This window comes from Lepisosteus platostomus, chromosome 5 (genome assembly GCF_059453375.1).
Source record: "Lepisosteus platostomus isolate fLepPlt1 chromosome 5, fLepPlt1.hap1, whole genome shotgun sequence".
In the NCBI taxonomy this organism is placed as follows: Eukaryota; Metazoa; Chordata; class Actinopteri; order Semionotiformes; family Lepisosteidae; genus Lepisosteus; species Lepisosteus platostomus.
The window spans coordinates 53,655,930-53,672,300 of NC_142615.1; the positions used below are offsets into that span (position 1 = coordinate 53,655,930).

At 44.9% G+C, this 16,371-nt stretch overlaps 1 protein-coding gene and 2 non-coding genes across 3 annotated transcripts; 1 reads left to right on the forward strand and 2 right to left on the reverse strand.

The window, feature by feature from the left end:
* Nucleotides 1-801: 801 nt before the first annotated feature.
* Nucleotides 802-874, reverse strand: trnae-uuc (transfer RNA glutamic acid (anticodon UUC)). Its single transcript has one exon. It is a non-coding gene; the product is annotated as a tRNA-Glu (tRNA).
* Nucleotides 875-8,477: 7,603 nt separating this feature from the next.
* LOC148669311 (histone H4-like) lies at nucleotides 8,478-8,783 on the forward strand. The gene has a single exon (XM_088632662.1). The coding sequence runs from the start codon at nucleotides 8,478-8,480 to the stop codon at nucleotides 8,781-8,783; it is 306 nt and encodes a 101-aa protein (XP_088488788.1).
* Nucleotides 8,784-9,083: 300 nt separating this feature from the next.
* LOC148669312 (U7 small nuclear RNA) lies at nucleotides 9,084-9,139 on the reverse strand. The gene has a single exon (XR_015938967.1). It is a non-coding gene; the product is annotated as a U7 small nuclear RNA (small nuclear RNA).
* Nucleotides 9,140-16,371: the final 7,232 nt, after the last annotated feature.

The following is a 16,371-nucleotide window of genomic DNA, read 5'->3' on the forward strand; positions in this document are numbered from 1 at the left end:
TACTCAAAGTATAATTTCTTTAGCACATTTGTACAAGCACTTGGAATCTGTCCAAGCCATACTTTGTCAGGCATTTTGTTTTACTTCAATGGGCATAAAAACTTCCTTGCTTTTAACAGGGCGTTTCATAATTTCTAGCTACGAAAATGATTTAAAATGCGACACCTATCATTCAACTAGAGCTTAAAATATCACAAGGAAAAATACACACCGGTATTCCATTTCTCCCTAAACGTTGTAAGCTTCGAAGTCTTTAACTAACGTGATACCGGAGTCAACAAGCATACTTTTAGAATTTGATTAAAAGGGAATATAATATGGAATCACGTATCTCAAGAAATTAATAACGGTATGATTATATCCGTGTACTGCGGCAGGGCTGTGTAGGGCTGTATATAATATGGAATCGCGTATCTAAAGAATTTAATAACGGTATGATTATATCCGTGTACTGCGGCAGGGCTGTGTAAGGCTGTTTCGCCTGCCTGATCAGGTGAGCTGTCTTGTAGCCTACTGGTCTAGGTGCGTGACTACCAACTGGCAGGTTGTGTGTTTGAATCCAGCTGGTGCTGGACTTTTCATTTTTATTTATTTATTTTTTAATCGCGTAACATAAACATATTACCGTATGCAAACTGTACTGTATACAGTATGTATATGTATATTTAATGTCTTAACTGTGCCCGTTTAATTGAATTAAAAAAAATTATTTAACACGAACATTAAGCTGTTTACATCTTCCGCCTGAGAACAGTCACCTGTTGCTAATTAAATTCACAATACACTTAAGGAAAGCACAAACACCCGAACAGGGACTTGATCCCTAGACCCTCAGATTGAAAGTTTGATGCTCTACCGACTGAGCTATCCGGGCTCTGGACAGTGAATGTCGTGATCCTCACAAGTCACATGTCTCTTCTTGTGCCGAAGCGCAGTCATACAGTACCTGACCCGTCTGGAATGACCACTGACAGACTTTATCCAGAAGCGACGGCACCACTCCCAGTAGAATGAGTGAGAAATACAGCATGACATGGGGAGGTAAGGGGCTCCCACAATTCATCTTTCCTCACATTACTGATTTTTTCAATAGCATTTTGACCTTTTTTCACATTCAGATTTTTTCGCATTTAATAAGATCTTTTAATCAACAACATTAAGAACATTAAGAACGAAAACAAATGGAACATTTTTTGGAACAACAATTAAAAAAAACTTTCAATGCCTTGGTTCTATAAGTGTGCACACTTTTTTGTTAAAAATTAAAAAACATTTTGTTAAAATTCAATAAATAGTCTATCAGCAGCAAGAAATTATTCTGAAAGTAAGATTTTTTTTATATCATAAACTGTAAGACACGAAGAGAGTTTACAGGTCTTTGTCTTTTAAATTAAGCGTTCGGGATTCAAACCTGTGTTCGGACTGTTGTGTTTCTTGAATTTCTTGTAATCATCAAATGTCGTTGTTTGGTCCATCAGTTTTTTTCTCCGTTGTACAATGGAATTCGCGCAGTTTTCAGCTCAGTGTGGAGTCCAGAGGGAGGACTCGCTCACTGAATGATCTCTCAAGAAATCCCGGGTGAGATTCAAAAGGTGTCTTCTTCAACAGCCACAACATATCTAAAGACCTCTGGATTTCCTGAATATGATATAAAATTAGTTCAAATCATTTGGTAGTTAACAGAACTAAATGCTTTAGAGGTACATTTAAAACAGCAGAGCAACACCGTAGCACTTCGAGTGTGCCTGAGTTTAATTGTGTGAACTTGGCTCTCTATGAACATGAGCAAAGAGTTCACATTCAACAGAAGATTGCAATGTGAGCACAGAAATATAAAGCACCTGGAGATGCCAGGACCTCATACATGCGAAGCATGCGCTCTACCACTGAGGTATATCCCCAACAGACTTATTAACGGAACTGAGATGTGCTGATGCTCTCTGAACACAATCCACCACTAACGAAGGATGCCTGCAGTTTCCCACTTTTGCGTTTCCTCTACTACAGAGTAAATTCATAGGAATGAAGAAATAAGGAAGGAAAAATAACCGCATCGAAGCTTCCAGAGATTGGTTAAAATGAATCCGTTATTTTTATATCCAGTCACACAGGTGACGATGATTGATTTATCGAAGGGGGGTGCTTTTTTACCTCCTCACTCGACTACCTTGATTAAACTACGCAAAGAACAACAGCAGTACAGATGATTTTCATGGACCGACTTGTTTTGTACAACTCGAGTGATAAAGTCCTGTCTGCAAATATTGTAGAAGAACGAAAAAGGGCGAAACAACGCTCCAACCACAGGAATGGTAACAGGAAGGATCATGTTATTTAATATGTCCTTTGGAGATGCCTTGTCAACGCACACAGGCGTTAGAGCTGGACAAATAATTGATAGTGGTGTTTGTAAACAATCATGAAACATGTTATTTCTAAACCAGGAAGAAAGGAGCAGACTTAAACTTTAAGAGACAGAAACAACACCTTATCACAGCTAACATTAATTAAAATGACATCACAATAAAATAGCGGAGCCTTGAGTGAATCAAATTAGTTTTCATTGGACGTCTGTCTCTTCATAACTTTGTAGGTGAGAGGGAGGATTGCGGAAATGTGCTGGTGTTTCCCAGAAGTGCGTTGGTGATATAGGTGCCTTCTAAATAATTGAGTCGGGTTTGAATCCCAGTAAGTGCATCCCCAAATCAAGAAAATCTGTGATCCGGTAATATATCTTTTGAAATTAGCATTCAAGGTAGGATACGTGTTCTTAAATACCAAAAAACTCTATAAGGAAAAAGCAGATCTCTGTACACAAGACGGCAGTGCGATCTTAGAATTCCTGTGTTGTTGACGGATTCAGACTCCTTCTCAGAGTTCTTTGCTCGCCAAATAACTTTGCAGCTGAGGAAGAGCACCCTGGAAAATACCAAACACAACCAGCAAGCGTGTTGGTTGCTCTTGCTCTTAATGCAAGGAGCTGTTTTTTTTAATCATTATTAACCAAAAACAGCAGCACAGGTAGGTCGCATTTGTGATTATGTCACTTCTCTGCTTCAGCAAGGTCAATAAAAGACTCTGAAAGAAGTAAAGCAAAACTGAACTCAAAATCATATTAGGAATTCTGAGCGATATATCCATACAGGTAATCCAATAAGAATGTTGAAATATTTGAATATCATCTCTCTATATATTTCGCTGCTTTTTACCAGGAGTAAAACTATTGGATTGAAGGAATGCTAACCGCTGGGTTAAAATGTATAGTTGTTATTTGGAGAAATCTGTAAACTCGTGATCTTATATGTTTTAAAAGACAGCACAGGAAAAAACGACAGTGCTGATTATTTTCCGGAGACGGAGCACTGATGACCTATCCGAGCTGATTGATAAAGCCCACCCAGTGGATACTCTAGCAGAATGTCAAAGAACATTCACCTCTGTATCCAAAGAAACCACAGGAACAACATCAGGAAGCACAATCAATTCCCCTTTTAATTTTTTCCTGTAAGGTATGCTACGTGAATTCATGAAGTTAATCCTCTGATCTCTTTTGAGCACGAACAAAGTATTTCTGATGGAGCGCTATGTTCAAAGATAAGCTATTACCCCTGCCAACGATTCGGCGTGAAGAATTAAAAGTTTCACAGACAAAAGCAGCTCACCACCACAGCCAATATTAAATGTACTTGCCGGTACACTATCATGTGCACTGCCTCAAAAGTGATCTTGGCAGATGTTGTTCCCTACATAAAGCTGAACGTGCCAAAGAGAATTTCTGTTGAGAAAACAAAATATTTTTTCTGCCTTGATGTTAAGCCTGTCTTTTAGAAAGTCTATCTCTAAACACCTCCCGCAGACTAACAAAAAGCGCTTTTACTGATCGTATTGCAGGTCTTAAAACACTAACATTCGGCAGCGGTGGGATTCAAACCCACGCCCCCAGAGAGACTGGAGCCTAAAATCCAGCACCTTAGACCGCTCGGCCACGCTACCTTCCTCCATGGCCCTCTTCCTCACATTGCTGGCTTGGAAAATGCAGGGGGCTTCAGCTCTTGTCGTCGGATCTAATGATATCATGACATGTGGAAGTGACTGCACCTTCATCTTCCGAGATGCTTTCAATAGCACAAATGCTACTTTCACCGGCACAAACAGCAATAACGAAAGAGGTGGGTCTCTTCCTTTGTGCTGTTTGTAGGGGCGCAACTCTACGTCGATCTACTGACTTGAAGAGCAAAAATCAAAATCCTCTGCTATTACTGTTGCTTTTTTCATAGTTTCTTTAAATCCTTCATTTGAAGGATATTGATGATAATACCACATAAATTGTGGTTTTCTTGTGATCGCCAATTTTTTTCAAATACCAGCCTTTTTTACAGTTCCTTGCGTGTTTCACAAGGTATAATAGCCCCCCTCGCATCCTCAGCTAACATATTTTAAAATTACAATAGATTATATAGCATGCATGTTTACATTTATATTAAAATTAAAGTAAATATACCAGAATACATACAGTGCTAACCCAATAATTCTTGTCAGGTTCTCCAACAAATCTGCGTTGTTATTTTAACATGTTTCAGCTGAGGGTGCAACAGGAGTATAAATGAATTTTCCCACCAGCCATTCAAAGACCAAAATCCATGAGTAAACATTATTTTCTCAGATGTTGCCGGCATTGGACTTTGCCGGTGGTAATGAATTATGTCCACAACTGCTGTAGTAGTTCCTTCTTGAAATTCGACACGTGCAAAGCACTCGTAATATCATAGGTGTTAAAGTTCGCTGAGTCTATTCGAGTCATGGTGTGTATCCCTGCCTATCATTGGGAGACAGGTAGCTTTTTTACACTCAGATTCCAATCTCCAATGCTTTGTGTGAGAGCTTACATAACTTTCATTTTCTCACATTTTCTGACGACTGTTCCAAAGGGGCACCCTGTCAATTCCGAATACTTTTCAAAAATCTGCCTGCATGTTTGATTATTGTCATTTCATTTCGAAAAAGTTCAATATTGATCATAACTAAAGAAAATAATTATCACGAACAAAAAAGGGATAAAGATGCGAGTCGATCTTGAATCACAGCTGGGTGACACGGGCTTCTGTTCTGATATGGTATGTACGAGAAACAGGAGGAATCGCAAATCTCGTATAGAACATGAGTTGAATTAGGAGTGAGACATTTCGTATACTCGTGCATATGTCAACGCCTGACCTACATCGTAAAACTAACATTAAGTTGTCAGAGACATTCATTTATATACAAACAAGAGACAGACCAAGTCATAATTCTACATTAGTTCAGGTGGGTAAACCTGAACTAACTAACTAATAAACCTATTAATAATTCTACATTAACGTGTCCTACACTGATCAGACTAATTGACATGGTCTGATTCAGAGCCTGTGCAGTTCGTGCTAATTACAACAAGGACAGTTCTGATCCCTCATCACCGAACTGAGCACAAGTTCAGCTGTTCTCCAGTTTTGTTACGCATGGTTTTTCATTGCAATTGAGTTCAGAGCTGGAGCTGATCTCCAGACAGTACAGTGTTTTGGGTAAGTTGTCGAAATTCGCATGAGGCTCCAGACAACTTACCCAAAGTGTTTTCTATAGCTTTCAGGTGCAGTTCATTTATATAAAAGAATGTAAGTGGTATAAACTCAACAAGCCAGACGGCAGTCGAACCTATAATTTTCTGACGCGATGCCTGACGCGTTATTCATTTCGTCACTGACCCTGCTATTGTAGGACTAAAAAAACACGTTTTCTACATTTTTGTCTGTTTAAAAATCACTCTAAAAAAGACAAAGGGTTTGTGTGTCGCGCTAAAATTCCGCTTCATTTCAAACACAAATTAAAACCGTTTTGTTCCAAGAAATCATAAATTTGTCACATCCTTCATACTATACTTCTCTTTTGTATTAGTAAAGCATTTTGATTTAAACTGAACAATATATGAAAGGTTTCATCTATACACTTACACATAATAAGTAAGAATAAATACTCGGAAGAAGCCGCAGCTCAGGTATTAGAGAGATTTAAAATCAGATCGGAGGATTTAGAGTCCAGAGTGCAAACCAACAGCTGACACAGGTCTTTTATAGAACCGTTTTGATTTCCTCTACTTTGTCCCCGTGACGTCATTGTCCTGCTCGCAGCCGAGCCCGACACACGTCTGGTTTTTGTCGCTGGGCGCACACCCTGCGGTCCATGCGGGTCCTAATACCCCAGTACAATGACGGGGACACTAAACTGTAAACAGGTGCCGTCCTTCGGCTGAGACGTAAAACCGAGGTCCTGACTCCAGAACAGCGCTATATAAGTGTAAGCAATAATGATTATTATAATTATAATGTAAAATGCAATAAAAAAATCAAACTTTGATTCAAAATAGATTAATGTAAAAACTGATAAAGCTAATGCTTTCTTCAGGGCTATATCTACTTTTTTTTTAAAAAGCGAAGTCTGTCGCGATTGTGAGAGTTAGAGAATGTGTTCCAGCGGGTGTTTTCATATCATGAGCATCAGTCTCGCCTGTAGCTCCGAGAAGGTTAAAAGCGCACAAGTGATCTGTAGACGATGTTTGGGGAATAAATAATTCTGTTTTCAGCACAGGGAGTGAGAATGAGCTCAGCCCGGCTCCCAGCAGAATCCATTCTGGTTTGGTTACTGTTAGACTGTGCGTCTGAGGCTCTTTGGATCGCAACGTAAAAAAAACAATTGCTCACATCGTGTGACTTCCACGACAGGAAGGAAAGATATCACTTTAAAAAATCAGAACCGGGCCTCAACTTAAAAATAAACAGAGTTTAACGACAGGAAATTGATTCCAGTTGTCAGATCACGTATACGCATACCTTAGCTTTGTGCAACAACCTGAAACTTTCAGGTACCATAAATAATATTATTGCTAAACATATGCCATTCTTATCTGCAAGCGACCAGAATATAGAATACAAATTTTTGTATAAAAATGCATTAAGTCCTGTTCTACACCTGCATGCTTTGGAAGCACTGGCCTACCTGTATCAAAATATCAGATTGTGTTTCTGCAACATTTCGTGCATAGTACGCCATTTTATCTAAAACAGTCACAACGAGGGCTTTATATGCAGTCTGGGGTATTTTCCCCTTTTATATTTTTGCCACTTTATATCGAACCTGTTATACTTCCAGAAGTGCACAGTAGCTTGTACTTAAAAAAAATGTACAATTCACCGCTGGTATAAACAGATGTGTGCCGTGTTTGCCTTTGTAAGCATTTGTTTAAAAAATAAGTTCACAATACGATAAAAACACAGAAAGCACAAACTTTATAATACAACGATACAAAATCAATACCAAATCATTATGCCAATTAAGTAACTATCCTTTGAAAACAGAGAACACCTTTATATCTACAAAAAACTTGACATTTGTATGTATTTTTGAATTACAAAGCAGACAGCGTAGTCCCTTAATTCAAAGGTCAGATCTTGGCCAAAACAAGACAATCAGACATGGGCTGAATTCGGAACAGGAGCCTTTGCTTTGTCGATTATTGAGCTTTTGATCAATGTCTGAATAAAACAGATTCGCTGTTTTAACTCTTTGATTAAAGTACACGAAAAGCACCTTCCTTCGAGCTGGAATCAAACCAGTAACCTAAGGATTCCCTGCTGACGCCACTACAGTCCTCCGCTTGAGCGACTGAGCTATCAAAGGGATGCTGCAGTATTGCTCTCTGGCACATACTGCCCAATGAAGTAAAATGTGAAATGGGTGATTTAAATCCCACTTCGACATCAAGTTTCCAACTCGTTTCCTTAGTCTCATTTACCTTGAATTTAAGCCACGAACCAGGATTCTACTGTATAAGTATAAACTTATACAGTATAAACTTCCAGGGATATTACAAAATGTTTGATGGGGCATCAATCATTCCAGGCGGAAATTGATTCCTTTTTTTTCTCGAGGGATCATATTAACATTTCATTAGTATCGAGAGGAGGATCACCAGTAGACACAAAACAAACAGTTTCTTTCTGTCTTTATTAGAAAGTAGCGTTTGTGCTACATTAATAATATTTTCGTGGAAATAAAGAAGTTGTAAATTTTAAAAATTTATATTTGAATCGAAATGTGGTTTTGAGTTAAATATTAGCATGTTCATGTAATTAGTTTGTGTTCGTCATTACTATATATATTGCCATGTTACTAGAATTTGTAACTGAAGTTTACTAGTTGTGTTTTTTATGATGATTAGACATTTGAATACAATATTGTATATAATGTATAATTTGAACTACATATTGTTCAGGTGTGAATAATTGTATATTTTAAGAATACATTTCTAAAACAAATCATTGGCTTTATTTACTAGTTTCTACACCTATAAAAATCTTTCTTTGATGTATAATAGACATCAAAGAAAGATGTCTATCATACATCAAAGATGAGCAGTGTGTGTCGTGTTCACAGCTGATAACTAGAAGATGTCTGGAAGAGGCAAAGGCGGAAAGGGACTCGGGAAAGGAGGCGCTAAGCGTCACCGTAAGGTTCTCCGCGACAACATCCAGGGAATCACCAAGCCCGCCATCCGCCGCCTGGCTCGCCGTGGGGGAGTGAAGCGGATCTCCGGGCTGAACTACAAGGAGACCCGCGGGGTGCTGAAGGTATTCCTGGAGAACGTCACCTGCACCGAGCACGCCAAGCACGCCAAGAGGAAGACCGTCACCGCCATGGACGTGGTGTACGCGCTGAAGCGCCAGGGCTGCACCCTGTACGGCTTCGGAGGCTAAACAGGAGCGGAGCTTCACTACCGGACCCCGACGTATAAACCCAAGTGACCCAGTGACATTTGTCACTGCTGAGGTTGCTTTATGGGTCTATTTTCTATACTGTGCTGATCAATTGGAAATCAAATGGCAAAAAAGACCCGTTCCCACACCTAAGGTCAAATATTAGGAATCAAAACTGCTCGAGTGTATGGAAGCACAGAGCTTTATCAAGATTTCCAAGTGCAAGATCTTTTTATTCATAAAAGACCCTATTTATGTTGTATGAGAAATATTAATACAGAATCTTTTTTCACCAAATAAATGGGCTTCCTGACTTCAGAAAGCCTTCTAGACAAATACTAAAAGAGCAAAAATTCAATTTGGTAAATGAAATGAAAACACATACCCTACCAAAACTTGAGTACAGGCCATTCAGGATGATAATCCAAAACCATTTATAATTCAACAAATAAAACCTGTAAACTGGTAATCACCACTTATCATAAAAAAATAAGTAGCAATACACAGTAGGGGACTCTTGGGTGCAAGTTAAATCCATGCAAGAAGGGGTTTAGTGTTATATTTCCAAATCAGATATGCAAATGAGAGATCTGGCCCAGCCAATCTCAAAGCTCCCTTGGTCTGGAATGGAGCTGCTCCCCTCTTCTAGTTATTCACACTGGAGTTAGGTTACATATTAGCACATTTCATCTAACAGTTGCTCCAGAAACAAAAAACGTAAACAAATGACCTGGAATGTGACCACACCTATGAGAATGTAGTTCAACAGATAACTTGTAAACCTCATCATAAGATTTTTTTGTTCTACAAAATATACTTTATTCCGCAAAAAAAACACCTCAAAAGGAACATCTCACACATATTAACACTCCATGTAATAAAAAACAACGGCGGAGCGGAGATTGATTGTCCGTTATCAATCTTTGCAAGTGGGGGCGGATTTGTGCAATTAAGAGAGTCCCTCCAAACCTACCACTCGCTATTGTCCTTTAATCCCTGTATAGGGCCCAAAGTTCTTTCCAGCGCTCCCTCACCGTGGGGAAACCCCATTTGCCGACGTTGCGCTTCGTCCTCCTCCTGAGGTCCACCAGGATCCTCTCCTGCATCTCCCTCGCCCCCCACTTTATGTTGTGCCAGATGAGAGTGTTCCTCGCCTTCCACAGTACTTGTTTTGTGAGGGACAGCAGCAGCCCCCGCAGGTCCTGTGTCCCCTTGTCCAGTCCGGTGGGTGCCAGCCCCCAGCAGAATGTACTGGTAACTGAGCACCGCACCAGTTCCCAGGAGTTGCATAATGTTGTCCATTCTGCCCCACACCGCCTTGGCGAAGGGGCAGCTCCAGAACACGTGCTCGTGAGTCTCCTCGACAAAACACGTGTTCCGGGGGCAATGAGGATTCCTGGAGATCGAGTGTCTGTAGAGGACCTTTCTGGTAGCCAGTCTCTTGTGTACAGCCATCCAGTTGAGGTCCTTCAGTTGGTTGTCAAGTTCTTTGGGCTGTGTCCTTTCCCAGACTTGTCTGGGAACCTGCAGCCTTTCGTCAGTGACCAAATGCCCCCTCACCTCTTTGTACAGGGCTCTGTGGTTGGTGCAGAGCTCTGGCTGTCTCGTGGCCTCGTACCTCCTGCTCCACTTGACAGCGTAGATGTAGAACTCCGGTTGCATCTCTGCCTTGGGCCCAGTGTTTGACCACTGGACCAAGTGCCTCATTGGGACGGAGAGCCACAGCCTGACAAAGTACTGGTACTTGTGGCCGATGGGCTCCCACAGCGCCCGACAGAGCTTGCAGTAGACGATGCAGTCGAGTTTCAGGGGGAAATGTGGGACATCTCGACCCCCTTCCTCGACCGGCAGACACATCCGGTTTCTCGTGATGTACTCGTACTTGCCGCCCCAGACGAAGCCAAAGATCATCCCTTGCAGCGCTTGTCTGAGTCTGGCCGGCAGAGGGTACACCACCGCCAGGTAAACCAAAGCCGGCAGGATGTCTGGTTTCAACACCATCACTTTCCCTGTGTAGGACAGCGACCGCGTTTTCCACAGACCCAGCTTCGCATTCACCTTGGCGATCCTCTTGGTCCAGTTGTTGGTCTCGTTGTCCTGGCTCTGGAAGGAAACCCCCAGTATTTTGAGGGGCTCCGTGCAGAGCTCGAGACCCTCCGGCGCCGTCGTCCTATGCTTCCAGGGCCCTAAGAACTTCAGTTTGCTCTTTCGGCGGTTGGTTTCGACCCCGAGGCTCTGGAGTATTGCTCCATGACCTGCAGGGCCCTCCTCAACCCCCTGTCCGACCTCAGGAACAGCGTCGTGTCGTCGGCTTACTGGGAGATCTTCAGGGTTTCCCCCGCGCCTCCCGGTATCTCCAAGGTCTCGTCACACCGTCTCTGCTAAGGGCTCTTGAAGAGCAGGGAGATGATGCCCTCCCTCATGGTGTCTCTGAGTTTCCCCGGCGGAAGATCTCCTGCGCCACTTCCACCAGATCTGCCGCCAGGGTGTCCCAGAAGCAGGTGTAGAATTCCTTGGGGAGTCCATCCGGCCCTGGCACCTTGCCATTCTCCATGGACAAGAGTGCCGCCTTCAGCTCCTCGGCCGCGATCGGACCCTCCAAGTCCTCCCTCACCTCCTCCGGTACTTGTGCCTTCAGCTCCTCCAGAAAAGCATCACCTGTCTCCACCTCCGTCTGCTTTTCTGAAAAGAGCTCCGTGTAGAAAGCGGTGGCCGCTTCTACCATGTCGCTCTCGTCCAGCATTTCCTCTCCATCTCCCCGTCTCAGGCCGTGGATCACCCTCTTTATCTGGGCTCCTCGGACCTGATTGAGTTTGCGGAGCCTCTCCTTCAGGTCCTGTGCCCGGGCTGAATTGAAGGCTCCTCCCCCGTTAGCCGAGCTGTACTCCTCCTCTAGTTGTCTCTGGAGTCGTGCAGCTTCCTTCCTCTCCCTGGCCGCCTTCCGTCTGCAGTACGTCTGCGCCAGGGTTCGGGTCCTGTCTTTCACTGACTCCCACCATTCCACCATGGAGCTGTAGCCGTCTCTCAGATCGACCCAGCTCGCGTAGTCTTTACGGAACAGTGCCTTGAAGTCGTCTTCCTCCAGTATCTCCCGGTTCAGCTTCCAGTACCCACGACCGAATGCCGGCAGGTTGGTGTTAGCCACCACCGTCAAGCGCTCGTGGTTGGAATACCATGCCGGGGACACCGTCGCCGACTCCAGGGAGCAGGTTGTGTGCAGAAAGATGTAGTCCAGGCGGCTGCACACTCCCCGGGAGTTTTTCCATGTCGTTCCGGCGTCGTTAGGGCGGCACCGTCTGAAGCCGTCTACTAGGGAGAACTGCTTGAGTAGCGACTCCAGCTCTGCCGAGCTAGCGTCGCTCCCCTTCTCCCGGTCGACGTTGAAGTCCCCGCAAAGCACCACCTGTCTGTTGGTGGTGCAGCAGCTGGCCAGGTCAGCAAACACTTCCTTCCGGATAGAGGGTTCTGTTGGAGCATAGACGTTAATTGCTCTCAACTTCTGCCCCCTCCAGTCGATGTCTGCGACCAGGATCCGGCCCTGCACCACCGAGAAGGAGGAAACCAGCGTCATCTCTGGGTTTCCGAGGAGGATTCCCACTCCGGAAGAGTGGACCCCTCCTACGCTCCAGCATGATTCTCCCTTCGTCCATTCCCTGGTGAATGTCAGCTTGTCGCTTTCATCCTTCAGGTGGGCCTCCTGTAAGAAACAAATTGAGAAAAACTTTGAGGACAGATCATGAAAGACTCCCCGTCTTTTCAACGGGTCTATTAGCCCTCTCACGTTAGTTGTTAGAAAGGTAAGTTTCACAATCATGATTAAACAAGTGAAAGTTGAACCTCCTCTCTTTGTGCTTACAGTGGAAAACTTGGGAGTCTACATCTGGGCACTGTTTAGCCTAGATGTAACTCCTCTCGTTCGGGTCCTGGGGGGAATATGCTGGGCTCCCTCCAGGTCTCGCTGGGGACTGAAAGGTAAACATGCTGGACAGGTCCAGCCCTACCATCAGTCCCGGCTCCAGGGCGGCTTCAAAGTAATCCTCGTCTTCCTTGAGGATACTCTCCACCACCGCTTCGGGAAGGCTTTTTTCTTCCCCTTCTTTAGGAGTTTCGGGGACCTCCAGTTGCTCCTGGCATTGGGGGAGGGGGGCTCCACTTCCTGGACTGTCTCTTCGTGTTGTTCATGGGCCTCGGGGGAGGGGGTTCTGACTTCCTGGGCTGCCTCTTCCTGTTGTCCCTGGGCCTCGGGGGAGGGGGTTACCTCTTCCTGGGCTGCCTCCTCCTGTTGTCCGTGGGACTCGGTGGAGGGGGGTTCTGTTTCCTGGGCTGTCACTTCCTGTCGTCTTTGGGCCTCGGGGGGGAGGGTTTCCATTTCCTGGGCTGCCTCCTCCGGTTGTTCCTGGGCCTCGGGGGAAGAAAGTTTCGTTTCCTCTAGGACGAGGAAACGGTTCTCCCTTACCACTCTTTTCTTTTGTCCTTCCGAAGGTGGATCCGCCCTGCATCTCTTCTCCCACTTTCTCTTTCCCTTCTTGCTGGGAGTTATTAGGGCCCTTTCTCCGGTCAGCCATTTTGTCCGTCGTCCTGGCAGCCATCTTGTGGCACTGGTGCGGCTGGGGGTGTGGCCTCGGCAGTTTCGGTTCTCTGCGGGGGAGGTGCGGGTTCTTTGTTCTCACCTCTCTCCCTTTGTCTTGAGACCAGTTTCTGCCGGCCGGCTTCCACCACCTGCGCAAACGAAGGTTTGCTTACCTTGCATTGGTGAAGGAGGTGTCCTTCGGCGCCGCATCCGTTGCACTTTTTGGCTGCCCGGCAGGTTTTGCCAGGTGCCCCTCTTTGTTACAGTTGTGACATCTGACGATGTCACACGTGTTCTCCTTGTGGCATCCTGGGGTAGTAAAGGTACCCCCTGTCGGCTCCGATGTTGAAGCGGGCCGGGGGGTGCTGGAAACCGTCGACGCCTTCTGGGTCCTCTTTCAGGAGGACTCGGTACTGGCGTTTGCCATACCAGACGCCGCAACTGTCCCTGATCTCTTCCGAGTCTCGAGGAAGAAAGCAAGCACTGCGGGCAGGCCATGAGTACCTACTCCCAGCCAAGAGGCCAAGGAGGCAGAGCAAGAGAAATGGGGAGGGGAGAGGAGAGAGCATAGAGAGAGAACGTTGCTGCCGGATCCCACCCAGCTCAGCTGCTGCTTGGCCTTAACCCCCTAGGCTAAACCTAGGGCGATACCAGCTCAAGCACTCTTCAGAATCTTCGATCGCCTTCTAGACCTTTGGAAAGACAAGAACTGCGGGCATGCCACTTGAACTTGATCTTAGCCAAAAGGCCGATAAATTGGATTCCAGCTCACTGGCCCTGCAAAACTTAGTTCAAGACTTTAAACTCTCAGACACATATAGATGTATATATCCCACAACAGCAGGATATACGTGGTCAGGAAGGAATAGCAGCTCCAGAATTGACTATTGCTTTGTCTCAGAGAGCGTGAAAGTTGTTGGGGTCACTCTTCAGCCTGTCTTCTTCTCAGATCACCAAGCTTTAGGGTGTAGAGTGGAACTCCAGGGCGGGACTGTCTTTGGCCCAGGCCTCTGGAAACTCAACACAAAGCTGCTAGAGAACGACGGGGTAGGATCCCGCTACAAGTAGTGCTAGCCAGGAAACAGAGGCAGCTGCAGCGTCTCTACACGAGACAGTGGCTTCGATGTGCTCGAGGATATCACCCTTTTAAAAAAGGACATCCGGAGCATAGCCGAAGAAAGTAGTCGAGGAGTGCTGTTAAGAAGAAGAGTACAGTTCTTGGAAGAAAATGAGAAGTGTACTTTTTTCAGGAAAGTGGTAGGCTCCAAGTCTGTCATGGAAAGTGTAGTTGATGAGGAGGGAAGAGAGAGAACAGAGCCGAGTGCTATCCTCTCCTGCATCGAGGCCTTCTACTCAAGACTGTACAGAGGTAAAGGATGAAGAAATTCATTTTTTTACCTCAAAGCTAGAAAACGTTTTGAGTGAAGAAGATAGGGAAGTACTTGAGAGGGATTTGACAGTAGAAGAGCTGAGACAGGCTATGGAGAGCTTACAGAAGGGGAAAACTCCGGGTGCTGACGGGCTCCCTAAGGAATTTTATTGCACCTTTTGGGATCTGCTTCAGGATCCGCTAATGCTCCTTTTCGAGGAAAGCTATAAGACAGAATTGCTGCCTGACTCCTTAAGAGAAGGCACTATCTCTCTCTTGTTTAAGAAAGGAGCAAAGAATGACATAAAGAACTGGAGACCCCTCAGCCTGTTAGGCGTGGACACTAAGATCCTGTCCAAAGCCCTTTTCCTGTGCCTACAAAATGTAGTGACCTCACTGGTAGGGAAAGACAGACTTGTGGGATAGCAGGACGCCTGATGAGCGACAACCTGGCCTTGTTGAGGGATGTCTGTCTGTACTCAGAGGATCGCTCCCTCCCTCTGTGCATTTTAGGTGTAGACCTAGAAAAGGCCCTTGACCGCCTAAACCGGCAATACTTAACATCGGTACTTGAGCACATGAAGTTTGGCCCCATCATGAGAAAGTGGATTAACCTGCTGTACACAGGTAGCAACAGCAGAGTAATGGTTAATGGCAATAGATCACGCCCCTTTGAAGTCTGTTCAGGGGTGATGCAGGGCTGCCCATTATCCCCCTTGTTATTCGTTTTGGCTATGGAGCCCTTAGCCTGTGCCTTGTGCCAGGATCAGGCCATTAATGGGATACCAGTGCCTGGAAGTGGGGGGGGAGAGGTAAAGACATCTCTATAAATGGATGACCTCACCCTGCTCCTCTCTGACAATGTCTCAATTAGCAGAGCTCTGCAGTGCTGTGATCGTTTCTCTTTGGCTTCCTCTGCAAAAATTAACAAATCTAAGAGTGAGATTTTTTATCAGAACTGGAGGGAGCCAAAAGAAGGGCATGATCTCAGGCTGCAAGAGAAGAGAATTAAGGTCCTGGGAGTGTATTTTGGAGAAAAGATGGGAACAGTAAATTGGCAGAACAAATTGCCAATCTTAAACAAAAAACTGATGCAATGGAAGGACCGAGACCTCACCATGACAGGGAAGGTGCTGGTCATCAAAACCCAGCTCTTGCCTATCTTGAATTTTCTGGCTTCTACCTTCCCAATCCCACACCGTGTTGCGGCGGTGCTGAAGAGATGGATGTTTCCATCTCTTCAGCTCTTACTCACGACTGCACAGCAAGACACAGCAATAACCGCATCATCAAGTTTGCCGATGACACCACTATAATAGGACTGATCAGTGATGATGACGAGTCCACTTACAGGGATGAAGTTGTACAGCTGCTTAGGTGGTGTCATAGCAATAACCTGGACTTGAACATAAAGAAAACGAAAGAGCTAATAGTGGACTTTCGGAGACACAGGCCACACACTCACAGCCCACTCAGTATTGATGGAACGGAAGTGGAAACAGTCACCAGCTTTAGGTTTTTGGGAATTCACATCTCTAAAGATCTAACCTGGACTGTGAACACTGACTCTATCATGAAGAAGGCTCAGCAGCGCCTTTATTTCTTGAGGTGCCTCAAGCGATGGGGGATGCCAATACATGTGTTGGTGA

What these genes read in the sequence shown, in the direction of transcription:
- LOC148669311 (XM_088632662.1), top strand. Translation starts at nt 8,478, where the DNA reads ATGTCTGGAAGAGGCAAAGGCGGAAAGGGACTCGGGAAAGGAGGCGCT.